This window comes from Capsicum annuum, chromosome 2, assembly GCF_002878395.1.
Source record: "Capsicum annuum cultivar UCD-10X-F1 chromosome 2, UCD10Xv1.1, whole genome shotgun sequence".
Taxonomy (NCBI): domain Eukaryota; kingdom Viridiplantae; phylum Streptophyta; class Magnoliopsida; order Solanales; family Solanaceae; genus Capsicum; species Capsicum annuum.
The window spans coordinates 137,585,905-137,601,445 of record NC_061112.1 but is presented as its reverse complement, the minus strand read 5'-3'; the positions used below and the strand labels follow the sequence as shown (position 1 = coordinate 137,601,445).

At 32.4% G+C, this 15,541-nt stretch overlaps 1 protein-coding gene, 1 long non-coding RNA gene and 1 other non-coding gene across 3 annotated transcripts; 2 read left to right on the top strand and 1 right to left on the bottom strand.

Moving 5' to 3' along the window:
- The first annotated feature begins 5,417 nt into the window (after positions 1 to 5,417).
- Positions 5,418 to 7,239, top strand: LOC107861308 (protein FD). The gene is made up of 3 exons (XM_016706651.2): positions 5,418 to 6,393; positions 6,677 to 6,754; positions 6,879 to 7,239. The coding sequence occupies exons 1-3, from the start codon at positions 5,863 to 5,865 to the stop codon at positions 6,948 to 6,950; spliced, it is 681 nt and encodes a 226-aa protein (XP_016562137.1). The 5' UTR covers positions 5,418 to 5,862; the 3' UTR covers positions 6,951 to 7,239.
- A 3,456-nt stretch (positions 7,240 to 10,695) lies between these two features.
- Positions 10,696 to 10,767, top strand: TRNAE-UUC. Its single transcript has one exon. It is a non-coding gene; the product is annotated as a tRNA-Glu (tRNA).
- A 1,585-nt stretch (positions 10,768 to 12,352) lies between these two features.
- LOC107861309 lies at positions 12,353 to 15,229 on the bottom strand. The gene is made up of 2 exons (XR_007052435.1): positions 12,767 to 15,229; positions 12,353 to 12,686 (listed from the first exon to the last, which is right to left on the bottom strand). It is a non-coding gene; the product is annotated as an uncharacterized LOC107861309 (long non-coding RNA).
- Positions 15,230 to 15,541: the final 312 nt, after the last annotated feature.

The following is a 15,541-nucleotide window of genomic DNA, read 5'->3' as shown; positions in this document are numbered from 1 at the left end:
TCCCTTGGCCTGTGAGGGAAGTCATTTTCCCTCAAATAATGGAGGAAATGAGTTGTTATGGAAAACATTTTCCCAACATTTAACTACAACCAAATAAGAGAAAATAAGAAAACATTTTCCATCATACCACCCTAAGGGGTCGTTTGGAAGAGTATTGAAATGTTAATGCATGCATTAGTTTAATGTGTATTAGTAGTACCTTGTTTGGTATACTTATTTACCCTATGTATAACTAATGCAATACACTCTATTGTGTATTGAGGTGTGTATTACTAATATCTCAAAATTCATGGCATTAGTAATGCAATGGATCTAATGCATGCATTAACATACTTAAAGACCCTATTACCCCTCAAAAAAAAATTCGCATTCTTTTCAACATATATATTGAGGGTATTATGTAAAAAAAAAAAAAATTAGAAATTATGTAATTCATATTTTTTTTAATACATCGAACCAAACACTGCATAAAAAAAATATAAGTATAACTAACACAAATATTATTAATATAAGCATTATTAATACAATATACTTTATATTATTCATATACAATCTACCAAACGAACCCTTAATGTTCAAAGAGTTGATGTCACAATCCAATGAGTCACAAGCAGTTTAATACCCAATGGAATTGACATTGATATCTGACACAACACAACTCCCTCACCCCCGCTCCCCCACCCCCTTCCCTCTCCCTGCACCCAACTAACACACACACCACAAATATATTTACGGTATATTCATATAGTCGTACATCAAACCATATTTGCAAAAGTATTATTTACTGCATGAGTCACTAAATTTCTAAAATCAGTTTATTTTAAAAGATAATTTCTTTAAAAAGTATTTTTAATGAGAAGTAATTTATACTTGATAAATAAATTTTAAAAACACTTATACCTCAATTTTTAAAATAAGCATTTTGACCAAAAAAAAATAAAAAATTGGCCAACCAGGCTATTATTTTCAATAAGGAATCCAACCATTCAAAATAGTACAAAAAAAATTGAATACTATATACAGTAGTAAAGTACAGATTCGATTTTTGACTATCATTTCTGAGTTTCTATCTAGCTGCCAACCCTTGGATATTTTGTACCTATATACGTCAGTGTATGGTATGACTTCAATCAACCTTGGGTTTACTATACTAATGTTGAAATAATAATGTAGTACAAGGAAGGCACGTCCACATGATTTGCTATTGTGGCAAGTGTAGAGAGAGAGAATTTGCTGCACAATTTCACTGGATGTACTTATTCTATTTTATAGAACCTTAATCCACCATTGGAGCCCATTTTTAGGTATTTCTCATTTTCTTTGAATAACATCATTATAATTACGAAGAAAGTTTATGTTGTATTAAAGAAAAGCTTACGTATTTATGTGATCTCGTTTACTTTCCTTTCTTTTCTTTTTGTCAATCCTAACTCTGACTGAATCTCTTCGTGCTATCAATTCCAAACTAGAATAAGGATAACTAATTGGTACCCCTTTCATTTAAATTAATTGATCTATTTTTGACTAGATACAAAATTTAAAAAAATAAAAAAGAATTCTTAAACTTGTTCTGTTCAATTAAAAATAACTTAAATGTATCAAAATATTCTTAATTAATTGATCTATTTTGACTAGATACAAAATTTAAGAAAATAAAAAAGAATTCTTAAACTTGTTCTCTTAAATTAAAAATAAGTTAAATCTATTAAAATATTCTTTAATCTTATGATTTTAAACATCTCTTATCAAAAACTTTCAATGCATGTATCGGACATCAAATGAGAAATAAAAAAAAACAAAGGGACAAATTGGAATGAAGGAAGTATAAAATTAATAAATTGACAATAAACATAATTATAAAGTGACACAATTGAACTTTATTATTAATGTACTTGAAATTGAGATAGTTTTTTTTACATTATCTCAGTATTGTTAGGGTGACCTGGATGCTGGATCTGTAGCTGATTAAATTGCAACCCAAGAAGCCAGAAGGTAACTAGGATAGATGGAAAAACTCGAGAAAATGGTCTATTATCCTCCAACATTTAGTCGAAATCTTAATTACATATTCAATCTTTAAAGGTAACTTATTATTCCCTAAACTTATTTTTATCGAATTTATTACCTCTAGTTGCTGACCTATCACTGGACGTGACTACACCAGTCCATGGGCGCGTCAGTTGATCTCATTTCACTTTAAATTCTTTATTTTCTGATTGCCACATAATTATTTTTAATAATATAATAAGTATTTTAATTATTACTTTTTCTTAATGAATTCTAATTGTCACATCATATCTTCTTCTTCTCTTTTTCAAAACAAAAATTCAAGAACTCATCATGGAGTTCCTCATTAATGGATTTCTCTGAAACCTAAAAATTCTTTTTGCTCCGAAACCGAAACAAGAAATACTTGAACTAAGGAAACAATAAGATTTCTCCGATTAATGAATTTTTGAATGAAGAAGTTAGGGAACTTCGATTCAAAAAATTTGAAAAAATTTAAGAATTTCGATTTTCTCTCTTTTTGCTCAAGATCGTCATTATGGCGAGCTAAAAGCTTCGAATTTTCACAATCCCATATATAATTTTCAACATAACCCACGTATAATTTTCAACCCATTTTTTTGATTTTCTTTATTTTTGCTCAAGATCCGCTATTAATGGCGAGTTCAAAGCTTTGAATTTCTACAATGGGGAAGAATTCGCCATTAATGGCGATCTTGAGCAAAAAGAAATGAAATTGGGTTGAAGAACTTCATTAATCCACCATTTTTTTCCAATAATTCTATTTTTGACCTAAGAAGATGAAATTGGTTGAAGAAGAAAATAGAGCAAAATGAAAAATGAAGAAGAAAAAAGAAATAATAAAGTTAAATAATTAATTTTTTTAGAGTAAAAAAAGAAAAAATGATGTGGCATGATGTGGCAACGCGTGTATCTCATCACATTCCCAATGACTGATTGTCAGTTTTTGGAGGTAATAATTCCATTTTAAAATAGTTCATGGGGATAATAATTCTACTTTAAAATAGTTCAGAAGTAATAGGTCATCTTTAAAGATTAAGTGTATAATTAGAATTTGAAATAAAGGCCGGGGGGAAGTTTTGATATTTTTTTCAAAAAACTCCAACCAGAGTTTCTGCTACACAGAAAACAGGTGGCAGTTCGGGGTGGGGTGGGGGCTATTGAAGAAAAAAAAGGCTTAATAGAGTTGACAGGTGCTTCTTTGCGTTCTGGAGGGTTATTATTACTCCATTTTGTGTTCTTTTTGTTATTTACGTACTTGTATTGAAGTTTCAATTAATTTAAAATATATATGACGGAACTCATATTTGGAATGATGGACTCAACAAAATTTTCTTCACGAGCTCATCCAATGGCAAAATTTTGTTAAGATAAGTGATTTAAATTGGAGTGGTTCTAGGTTCTTAATAGTACGTTTGATCTATTTTTTTGACAAGTTACCATTGTTTGTTCTTCATTAAAAAAGAGGGAAGGAGAAAAGAGAAGTGATTACTCCTTTGTTCATAGTGTTAAGACTTGTTTAGCTTAAGTTACTATTGTAAAAAAAAATTCTTTTTTGAGACTTGGGAGAAAACTGAAAATTAAAATATCCCTTCTCGGAGAGTAATAAAAGAACAAAAAAGGGGAAAAACATAGTACGCGACAAAAATACAAAGTCACCTATAAATTATGATGGTGTATGAAATTCACTTTCACTAAAACAAAAGCACCATGGACACCAATGAATTATGATGAATCCAACTTTAGAAAATCCACAAATGATAAGTCAGTCCGTATCTTTGTTTGATAGCAGCAGATGAATTCATATACTAAATGATTGGTGCTTCAGATTTTAAAAAGGGAAAATAATTTGGTAACGAGTTTCCTTTTTCCCTGTTTTCAATAGTAGTAGTAGACTTAAATTTGTCTTTAAAATAGTGAGCTATTAATAATTTCATCAATCTTCTTACTGTTGGAGCTAACCCTACTCAACCATTCTTATGAGATGAGCTTTGATCTCTCTCTATTATATTACTAGTCCCTTGTACAGGTGATTTATATATAGCTTGTTTGGCCTACTTTTTGAAAGGATAAAAAGTGTGTATATTTAGATAGTAAAATGCTTTTCAAGTTTTTTGGAAAAAATAGATTGTTCAAATATTTTTAAATTGATTGACCAAATATCTCACAAATATTTTTTTAAAAAAAGTAACTTCAAAAACCAGGATTATTTTCCTGTTGAACCGGGTAAATTGGATCTCCACCTCTAGGATGAAGATAACATCTACGTACACTTTATGTTTCCCAAATCCTCACTGTGTGGGAAAATAAATTTTAAACTAAGATGGTTTTAAAAATTTAGTCAAACAAAGTATTAATTTGATATGGCTTAACGAGATGACATTTTAAATTAAATTCAATAGATCAAGAATAATTTTGGCCCCTTTCCATTTTTGAGCAAAAAGAAAATGGGCATGGTCTGTTTTTTCTCAATTAGTTCTTTAAGGCACTTTTGAGCAAAAAGAAAATGGCGTGGTCATTTTTTGCTCAATACATGGGCAGAGGATATTTTTATATCAAATCCAATAGATCAAGAACAATTTTGGTCTTTTCTATACTGCTCAAAATGCCTAGGCATGTTTCTTTTTTTAATTATTAAGGAAAAGACATAGTTTCCACCTCAAACTATAGTCGAACAGTTGAAGCCATATCTAAACTATATAAGTGACCTATTACACACCTTAACTATATAAAAGTGATATTATTATCTCCCCGCGACCCCCATTCTAAGGCACGTGTGTTACATCTATTTTAGACGCGTCTAGCCTATTAAATAACAAAAGTAAATGGCTAAAAACATTAAGGAAAAAGACATCGTTTCCATCCCAAACTATAGTCGAAAAGTTGAATCCACACCTAAACTATATAAGTGACCTATTACACACCTTAACTATAAAAAAGTAATATTTTTTACTGACGTGGTGTTGACATGACAGCGCGTGTAAAACACTACACCACGTGCAAATGGTGGTAGTCTGACAGGGTGTAAATAGTTTCACTTTTTTATAGTTCAGGTGTGTAATAGGTCACTAGTATAGTTTAGGTGTGGTTTCGATTTTTTGGGTATAATTTAGAATAAAAACGATGTATTTTCCCTAATTATTATAAACTTTTTTAAGAATCCTCGAAGTAGTTCACTGGGCCAGGTAGTTGCATTTGATAGAAGGAACTAAAGTTTTCTTCCTACATTTTAATTTGTCTTAATTGATTTTGATTTGATACGAAAGAATGTACTAAATTATTTTAAATTTTATAATTTTAAACATGTCACATGAAAAATTAAAAAATTATTAAAAAAAACAAAACCTATCTTTTCAAAACAAAAAATAAAATATAAGAGACAAATTGAAACGGAGACTGCTACATTATATGAATTCCTTCTTTTTAAGATTTGGCCTACAGTTTTACCAGTTCAAATCAAATGCCTTTAATACTAAAGTTGCTTCCTAGTTACCTCTAGATCCAACCTAAAACCAAATCCATATGTCTTTGCTATCCCAACTTGGGTACTTTTCAAGGTGACTTGTACAGAAATGGTAGCAGCGTCACATATTTGGGCGCGTGGATCATCGTACTTACCACTCTGACATGACAACACAAACACAGAGACTACTTCTCTTGTCTAGATTACACCCAAAGGATCATTACTTTTGAAGAGATTTCTCTATCTTTTTCCACTTTCCTTGGTTAGTGGTAGTAGACTTAGTAGCACTAGATCCAGCAGTAATAGATAGAAGATAAAAGAGTACCTTCTTGTTTCCTTTCTTTCCACCACTCCAAGAATAATCCACAGTTATGTGGTCATCAAGCAGTGACAATAGGGGGCTATCAGCTTCTTCTAAATCAACATCATCATCTGCTTCTTCTTCATCTCATTCCCCATTTTCTCCAGGACTTAAAACCATGGAAGAAGTGTGGAAAGACATTAATCTTTCTTCTCTTCAAGACCATACTACTAATATTTACTCTACAGATCATGATCATCATCAAGGTGCTAATTTTGGTGGAGCCATTTTACAAGATTTCTTGGCTAGACCTTTTGCTAATGAACCTTCACCACCAGCAGCTGCTGCAGCAACAGCCTCTCCTGTACCAGCTTCAACTATGCTGAATTTGAACTCTGTTCCGGAGTTTCACTTCTTTGATAACCCTTTAATGCAAAACTCAATCTTGCACCCATCAACTGATAGTTGTCAAGTAGTACCAAATGTTAGTGGAAGAAAGAGGGTTGTACCTGAAACCGACAACAATTCAGGAGGGGACAGGAAGAATCAGAGGATGATCAAGAACCGTGAGTCTGCTGCTAGATCAAGAGCTAGAAAGCAGGAAAGTGCCATTCATTTTTTCATATTCATTGTTTTATAGTAAATGTTTTCTGTTGGCCCTCTCAATTTTTTAGAAATAAATTATGTTTGTTATGGTCTCTCTCATTTCTCTTTTTACCAAATTAATTAGTATTAAAAAAACTGAAAAGGACAAGGCATGAGATAGTAGTATAATAATACACGTGAATAAATCTTGCTAGATATTATATTATTGCTACTCTTTGCTGCTTCTGTTCTTGATTTGTACAATATGCTGATTTTCTCTATTAATTGATGACTTGCAGGCTTATATGAATGAGTTGGAGATGGAAGTGGCCCATTTAGTTGAAGAGAATGCCAGGCTCAAGAAGCAGCAACAACAGGTCTTATATCTTTTATTATTGCCATTTCTTGGGTTTTATAACTAATGCTTTCTTTAATTAGAAAAAAAGAAGAGGATAATAAATAGACTCATAATTTTATTTGTGCTTTTCTTAATTTGGCCAGTTACGCTTAGCTGCAGCTGCTCAAGTTCCAAGAAAGAACTCTCTCTATCGGGCGTCAACCGCCCCATTTTGAGAGAAAAAAAAAAAAAAGGTCTATTAGTAAAATTTGTCTTAGTGATGCTACTACTTCTACTTACTATTAAAAACAAAGGTCAATTTGTGCTGCTCTTCCCATTTGCTGCTTTTTGTTTTGTAATATCTCGTCACTATTGTTAGATGGTTTCCTTGTGGACCGATGAATATGGTCACTAGGGAAAGGTAAGTTGTGATTTAAGGAAAGTGTAGGGCATTATCAAATAGTAAGTCGGTTTAGTCTTTTATGGCAATGAAAACAATCACCAGCAAGCAAGCTGGAATTCCTATTTCCTTCTTTTGTAGTTTGGACTATTTCTGTCCTTCTGTATTCATTTTTTCCAACCACCCTTTTCTTTCTAAAATTGGGTTGGCTGGTTACTTGTGCCTACTACCTAGTCTTTTTCTTCAAAAGTAAATTGAGACTCAAAAATTGAGCAACTAACATAGCTAATACATTGTTCACTTATCATATTATAACCTCACATAAGAAAAGTACATATAAATTGCAAGTCAACTTATGTTTTATTTCATGCAAGATAAGAAAAAGTCCACTTGTCCTAATTTGTAAGAGTTGGTCTAACATTAGACGAAGTTTTAAGGACGATAGAAAGACTTTTCAAACGGTATAACTTGCTCTTATATTTCTAAACCTTGAATAACGCTAGCCAACAGTCAAATGATCCATCATCCATAGTTTATGGATTTATGAAAATTTGATACTTTTTGCTAAAGTATAGATTCTTTTAACAAAGGAAATTCAATTAAACCCTCTTAATTCATCATTGGTAGCTCCACCGATGTTAGTCACCACCAAATGTTGTGCGGTAAATATGATTTCGTCATACGAAATTCCAAGTTTGAGTTCAAACAGTAAAATAAATTTGGCCAAGTATGGTATTTTCGGTCTTGGGTAAACCCTACACAATGGGAATTTAGAATAATGAGACAAGTGAATTTTGAATATTGAATAGAATGCATGAGAAAAAAGTAAAGTGACTAGTTGGGATAAGGTGAGGCCTCGTGTATTGTCGTACTTTCTTTTTCAGTAGGCTGTGCTGGAATAGGGAATATGTGAAGTTGCATCATAGTACAGTCAAAAGTTTGGAATCATATGTTACTTGATGTGATGAGAGGGGTGGGGAGGAGGGTTGAAATTTCCTCTTCTGTTGGGGTATCACTTGTACTAATTTTCATTAGTTCTGCTGTGCCATCACTCTCACTAATTTAAGGCCCAACGTTTTGCAAGCAGTATTATTTTTCTTTCTTTGTCCATATTATAACTACTGTTGTTCCTTGATGGTGATGCTTGATTCCCTTTTTGTTGCATTTTGACGTACTACTTTCAAGATACAATGATGGTCTTCTTGTAAAAATATCATCTAATTTTTAATGTGAAATTGGATTTTTATTTTTAAGAATCTTTGCAATGTGTAATCTAGATTTTTAAAACCTAGTTTACGTGTGCTATGGTCTATAAAGTGTAGTGGTTCCAATATAAAGTATTGGGATTTAATTTGTTTAATATTTTGATTTTAGATAACAATTAAAATCATATAACTACCTATTCCATATGAAAGTGAACTCATGTAATATTCTAATTAATGATGTCCCAATTTACGTAGCATCATTGAAATTTTGAAAGTTGATCAAGTTTTTTTATTGATTAAATTTTTTTTTTATGTGTTAGATATTTTAAATTATTAATTATTATAATTTATTATATTTTTATATTATATTTTATTTCGACAAACACTAAACTTCTATGTCAAAATTCACGATCACCAATTATGTCACATGACATAAGAGTGTGTGCTTTTTGAAATACCTTAATTTGAAGTAAACAATGTATCCACGAGTGCGTTATAGAAAGAGCAAATATATAATTACACCATTTATTTTATCTGAAATTTTTAAAAAGACATCTAAACTTTAACTTCGACCTATTATCTCACAAATTTTCTTTATTTTGTTGTAAATACACCATTTTGACCCTCTACGTGTATACACGTGCTACAAGAGCGTGAAAAGGCAAAAATTGACTTTTTTGATCAATTAGAAGCTGTCACGTGTAAATAATTTAATATATAATTTTTATATTTTTTTAAAATTAATATTTATTTATTTTTTAAAATTACTTCATAACCCTCCCCTCCCCCCACTCACCGCAACCCCCAACCCCACTCATCCACCATTGTCTTCTTCCCCAACTTCTTCTTCATCACCATAACTCAACAACATCAATTACAACAACAACAACATCAATTAAAGCAACAACAACAACATCATCATCACCATAATTTTAAAAAGGAAATATGATGTACAATCTCCATTTTAATGGAGCTTTAAGGTCCATTTTAATAGAGGGAATTTGACGAGAATGGAGGAGGGAGGTGTTGGACAGGGTGGGGGTGGTGAGGTGGGGTGGAGTCATAAATAAAAATAGACCTTAAAGCTCCATTAAAATGGAGATTGTATAGGAGCTTTAAGCTACATTTTAATGGAGGAAATTGGACGCGGGGGTGGAGAGGTGGGGGGAGCTGTTGACACGGATGTGTGGGGGAAGGGGAAGCTGTTAAACGCGGGGTGGGGGAAGAGGGGGGGTGATAAATTAAATAAAAAAAATTATTAAAAAAATAAATAAAATATGAAATAAAAAATATTTGACACCTGGCAGCACCTGATTGGTGCATGCATTCACTCTCTTTATTGTGACTGAGATTCAGCGAAAAATGATATATTTATAACGACATAAAAAAAAATCATGAAATAATAGATCGAAATTAAAATTTAGATATTTTTTTGTAAAACTCGAATAAAATGAGTGGTATAATTATGTATTTACTCTTATAGAAAACAATAAAGAATGGAGAAGAGGAGTCATCCTCGTCCATGTCTATTGGAACCATGTCGTCGACGGATACCTTTTCTTTTTTTTATTTGCTTCTTTTTCTTTTTAGAAAAAGGATATAAATCTTGAAGAACATATTTTTGTAATCAAATTAAAAAAAATGTATAATTTAAAATACTTTTTAAATATCTAAATTTAATTTTAAAATATTAATTTAATTTAGCTTAATTTTGAAACTTAAGTAAATTGATTAATAAAAAATAACTAAAATAAATAAATAAAAAGAAATGTAAAGTAATACTCCTATGTTAATGTGGGCCAAGTCTTTTTACTAGGTTCCCACTTCATTAAATAGTCATCATCACCCATATACGACAACAATTTTTTTGGTTGAAATGATAGAAGGGTATGGGTCCAGTCAATGAATTCATTATCCAATATCCAATGGACTGCTTTAGAGGTACCATGTTTAGGTTGGAGTTCAATATTGCATTACAGTGGAAAGTGATGTGGCAAAGAAGTTGCAAGGAAACTATTACACACCATTTCCATATATTTCACGTTTTTTCGTGTTGAAATTCTTTTTAAATATAAACTGTACACGCAAATTGTTCCTTCATAGTAGTATGCTTTTGGTTTGATTCACGAGGAGAAATATTTTAAGAAAATTTTGACTTCATATGAACCCGGAAGCAAGTTCATACACAGTTCAAATTCAAAAATTTTGACGTACAAATCAGAGTCAGAGCTCAACTCTGTTAGTGTAGAGTTGTTATTGAGCAAATTAAGTGTAGCTTCACAAGAGTATACGACTCGCTTACAACTCAATTGGGTCCAAGAAAAAGTGTATATTTCTTACTAATACTTTATTGCCGAACTAATCGTAACAACAAATTCCATTGTCGTCCAGCGGTTAGGATATCTGGCTTTCACCCAGGAGACCCGGGTTCGATTCCCGGCAATGGAATTTTTTTTTGTTTTTGCTTTTATGAATAAGTAAATTGTTTGTTCGTCCTGAAATTGGTCTGACATTTTATATAATGAGTTAAAGCAAGCGACTCAGCTAAGTTATTATCGAAATTGGTGATATTTAGGTCCTGAAATTAGAATAAGTGGATATGTTCTTGAATGGCCAAGTGTTGGGAAGTGAATGATACTAACAATGGAGAAACCTTTTGACAAGACAATTGACAATATAAAGTTTCAATCAAAGGTGTACAATGAAAATTAGGAATCAATGCCACCCCAAAACAAATGGAGAACTACAGAAACATTTGTGCCTTGTCTTTTCTGATTCCAATATTATGTGACCAGATATAGTGCCATGCAGTATTGAGTAGGAAATGTTTCCCACTGCTACATTGTCAACATGTTATCACACTATGTACAGTTGAGTTGATCAATATCCAGCTACATGAAAAGAGGAAAACCAAATGACCATCTCATCTGTTAAATCCTCTGTTTTGATAGACAGCTTCTTACCATCCTCCATCGAAAATCGACAAACCGGACACGTTCTCTGGGCACCATTTAACCACCTATCGACACATTCGCGATGAAATTCGTGTAGGCAAGGCAACACTCTTTTATCATCTCCATCCTTCAATCTCGATAAACACACACAACACCTTTCACCAACCTCTTCATGATGAACTCTTGATTTCTTCTTATTATTACTGGCCTGAATCTCCTTTAACATCAACACATCCTTGAAAGTATAAAGTGCGATAAGCAATTTCTTGAAAGCCATTTGGGTTGAAGAGAAGAGAGCAGAGATATTTCAACGTGTGATTTATACGTGAGATTGATTTTATATAGGAGAATGGTCAAGGAAATAGTGGTTGCTATGTTATTTTACGTGGGTTGGAAGGGTGGTTAGAACTTAGAAATAAGGATTTTTTTGTTTTCAACAAAGAAGTAACACCAACAAAGACTGCAACTTCTAACCATTATTTTAGGCATGCAATTGTTGAGTTCCAACTTTTGACTTAATTATTCCGTTATGTTTTTCACATGAATATGTATCTTTGAACCCTAAAATTGTTCCAAGTTACTTAGAAATTATGCATTGATAAGGTTGCTTTAACCGTCACACTTGTATTCTTATTTAGACATGCGAGAAGGCATTCCGAACTATTTGAATATTTATTGGTAAATGTTTTCTATTCATATCTCCCACCAAACCTAATTAGTAGTTAATTAGAAGCATCAAAATTTTCTGTTGCTTGAAAACGACATCATCACTGTTTCAGCTTTTTCTTTTGATTTTCCATCCCGTGTTCATCACCCGCTTTCAGATCACACAATAAAGTGTCATACTCCGCGACTCTATTTTTCAGGCTTGAACCTGAAAATTTCAGTGAAGACTGGAATGGTACTTACGAGTTACCACCCCACCACAACCTTTGGCGGTCACTATATTTCACCTTTAAAACCATCCTTTTTTTTAACCAAAATCTTTAAAGATCCCTCACTTTTCAAAATGTCAAGCTAGTTTCTAGAGAATCCAGTGAATCAAAATGAAGAACAATTCACATAGGCAGGGACAACCATTTCTATGAAGAAAGTTTCACTCTTTAATTTCATTTAATAAGTTAATTACAATGTGACAAAATACTGGGAGATTTTGATACTGGAATGCGTAAACCAAAGAAAAATAGCCAAGTACAGATATCAGGGAACTCTAACTAGTAATTGGTCTCCATACAACTTGTCTCACACATAGATAACAACTGTTATAACATAAAATTAAATACTATCAACTGCTCATAAGCACTTGCTTTGATCACCTTCTTGTTTGTTTCTTTCAGAGATTTGGATGTGCAATCCATCCGGAAACATAAGCCCGGTTTCCGCACAATGTTCCCTTCTTTTTTCATGATCTATCTGAAAAATGTTTGATAACGAAATAATATAGTGAGTTTAATATTGAACTATTTTATTTTGAAATAGCGCGCACGTCTTACCTGAACTCAGTGACCAAGTAATGGAGAAAAAAAATGATATTTGCAGCTTGGAGAGATCAGCTCAAGCACATAGTCTGAGACCCCCACCAAACGCCATGAACTTGTTGGATGCACTTGTGGATTCCCGCAAGTCCATTCTATAATGTTATTAGTACATGAAAAGAAAATGAGATGTGAATCAAGATTGAAGACACTTGCCTTCCAACGCCATGGATTGAAGACATGAGGGTCCTCGTAGTTATTTGAATCAAGATGAACTGATGGCGGACACACTAGCACTATCCAGCCTGCTGGAATTGTGAATCCTGCACCCAATTATTTAACGACTTCAGTATTATGAAGCAAGCGAATGAGAAAGATAAACTGGTTGTAGTAGTAGTAGTAGTATAGCAAATGAGCAACTTCCAGTGGCATGAGTAGATGCATGACAGTTAAAACCAAATAGACAGGATATGGTATGACCTTCTATTTTGACATCATTGACTACTTTTCTGAAAATACCTGGCACGATATTGGATAGCCTTACTATTTCATTAACAACCTGCATCCAGCTCAGTTCTTAATCATTAGTAACAAGAAAGAAAAAGATAAGTTTGTACTAACAGTATAAGAAGACAGATAGTAACATATGGAAAATAATGTTCACCTTATGCGCGAAAGTCGTGGATTTGTATTCTGCCGATGAAATGGCAGACTCTTTGTCCTCTCAGTTTCTAAGAATGTTGTCGTGTTCTTCCTGGAGGACAACTTGGATGAAATAAGCAGTAAAGAAGATTACACACATGAATCTTCTTTCCTACTACTTCACCAAGGATGTCATCCAAGAAATCTTCTTTCTTTCCTTTTCCCGTTGATGATTTTCTCTCCTCCAAAATATCTTTGATCATATTCATCGCTTTTTTACGCCCCTGAATCACCACTTAACAAATTTGGATAGTTTACCTGTAAAGAGACATGATAAGAGATAAATGGGAAAACACACGAATCCATCCATGAAAGCTTTGTAGTGCTTCCTGAATTCCAATGCTTTTTGTTCATCACATCCCAGCATCTTCTTGGCCATAAATGTGATTAGCATCTGGATTATTTATACGTACATATCAAAATCAACTTGCAGCTTTTTGAGACACAACATATAATTAAAAAAACAAAAATGTGTTCTTTCGAAATGAATAAGAGATCGATTATCACAATTTCAGATGCTTCTTTGACGTCAACCTCGTCCTGGACAGCCCATCGTTTACGAATGTTAAGGTCAATTTCAGAAATATGGTTGTTCTTTAGCTTATGAGAGCCAATGAGGCTTAGAACTAAATTTCTAAGGTACCTATGAACAGTTCCTTTATTGTCAATAAAACCATCTGGCATCTTTTCCAGTTATATCGCTAGAACTCTTTGTGTACCAACATTGGAGCAACACTTCCTCTTGTTGGAACACATAGTAATTATTCACTTCTGGATCAATAGATACGACCACTGGATGGCTAACTAAACTAGTCCTGAATATCTGCAAAATCAACAAAGCTTGTTCAATAGGATGCTCTAAATTCACTATTTCACATGAAAGGTCCCTTGGAAATCTATTTCTTCTTTTAGTTGTGAATTATACCATGATTAAACAAGAATCAGTATGTAAGTCAGTCCTAAACAAGTTTGGGTCGACCGTATATATCAATTCACTGACCATGTTTTGCATTTAAATTCATTTCAAGAAATTAAACCATGATTCATACTAAGAAAATTTTGGAGAATATATATACAGTTTGTCTCTTCCTAATGTGCGACTTATTTGCACCCACTCTGGTGACACCATATAGTAATTCTAAGAGAAAATTACAGTCCAATACATTTGGGTCATCTAGTTTACAAAATATGTATACTTTGTACTAATAATGGGCAGGCCCATAGAACCAGGAGGCAAAAACCTTCACGTTAAGGATTTCTCCATCTATACACCCAATTACTGAATCCTACAACAATTAATGCTACTCCCCAATATACTAAGTCACATTTAAAAAAATAAAAAAATAAAAACCATTTCAAAATTTGCACCAATCAGTTCTTTGTGAGGCAGAGATATATATACACATACTTTCAGTATTAGAATTAGAAGAACAATTATTGGGAAGATTTATTGAGTGATTTCTTTATTGATCATGAATGGCTAAATACAAATATGGTTGAGCTACAAGACGAAGAATAGAATGTACGAGTGTCTATCTGTAAATAACAAACTCTAACTAACTTCTTCGCAAGACCTGATGTATATTTTTCATGAGTATATGATTTTATAAAAATTATGTTCAGGAATCCAATTCATCTCTTTGGTCCATTGAGTATCCAAGAAATGCTACTCCCTCCGTCTATAAATACTTGTCCACTTTTGACTTGGCATATATCGTAGGAAACAATAAATAGAGAGGTAATTTTACTATATCAATTGTTTGAATATAATAAATTATTTGTTTTGAATAATGCAATGAATGATGTATTATATTTAATACCAAAGGTAAAATGGGTAAAAATAAGTGAATTATCTATTGATTTTATAAACTGAACAAGTATTGTTGAACATCTCAAAATAGAAAAATGAACAAGTAAAAATAGACGAAGAAAATAGTAATAATGATAGTTACATTAAAGTGGTGAAATACTTTGTGCATATGTTTAAATGTGTTAGTATTAGTTAAGTGATTAGAGAGGTGAAACACTACTATCACATGCATGAATTCAAATATGTTGGGTGATTAACTTGTGCCTGTTGAGTGTTTCTAG

Bases quoted from the DNA above. Each gene is read 5' to 3' on its own strand.
- LOC107861308 (XM_016706651.2), top strand. From the start codon at position 5,863: ATGTGGTCATCAAGCAGTGACAATAGGGGGCTATCAGCTTCTTCTAAA. The intron at 6,394-6,676 runs GAAAGTGCCATT...GATGACTTGCAG, and splicing joins GATCAAGAGCTAGAAAGCAG to GCTTATATGAATGAGTTGGA. The intron at 6,755-6,878 runs GTCTTATATCTT...TAATTTGGCCAG, and splicing joins TCAAGAAGCAGCAACAACAG to TTACGCTTAGCTGCAGCTGC.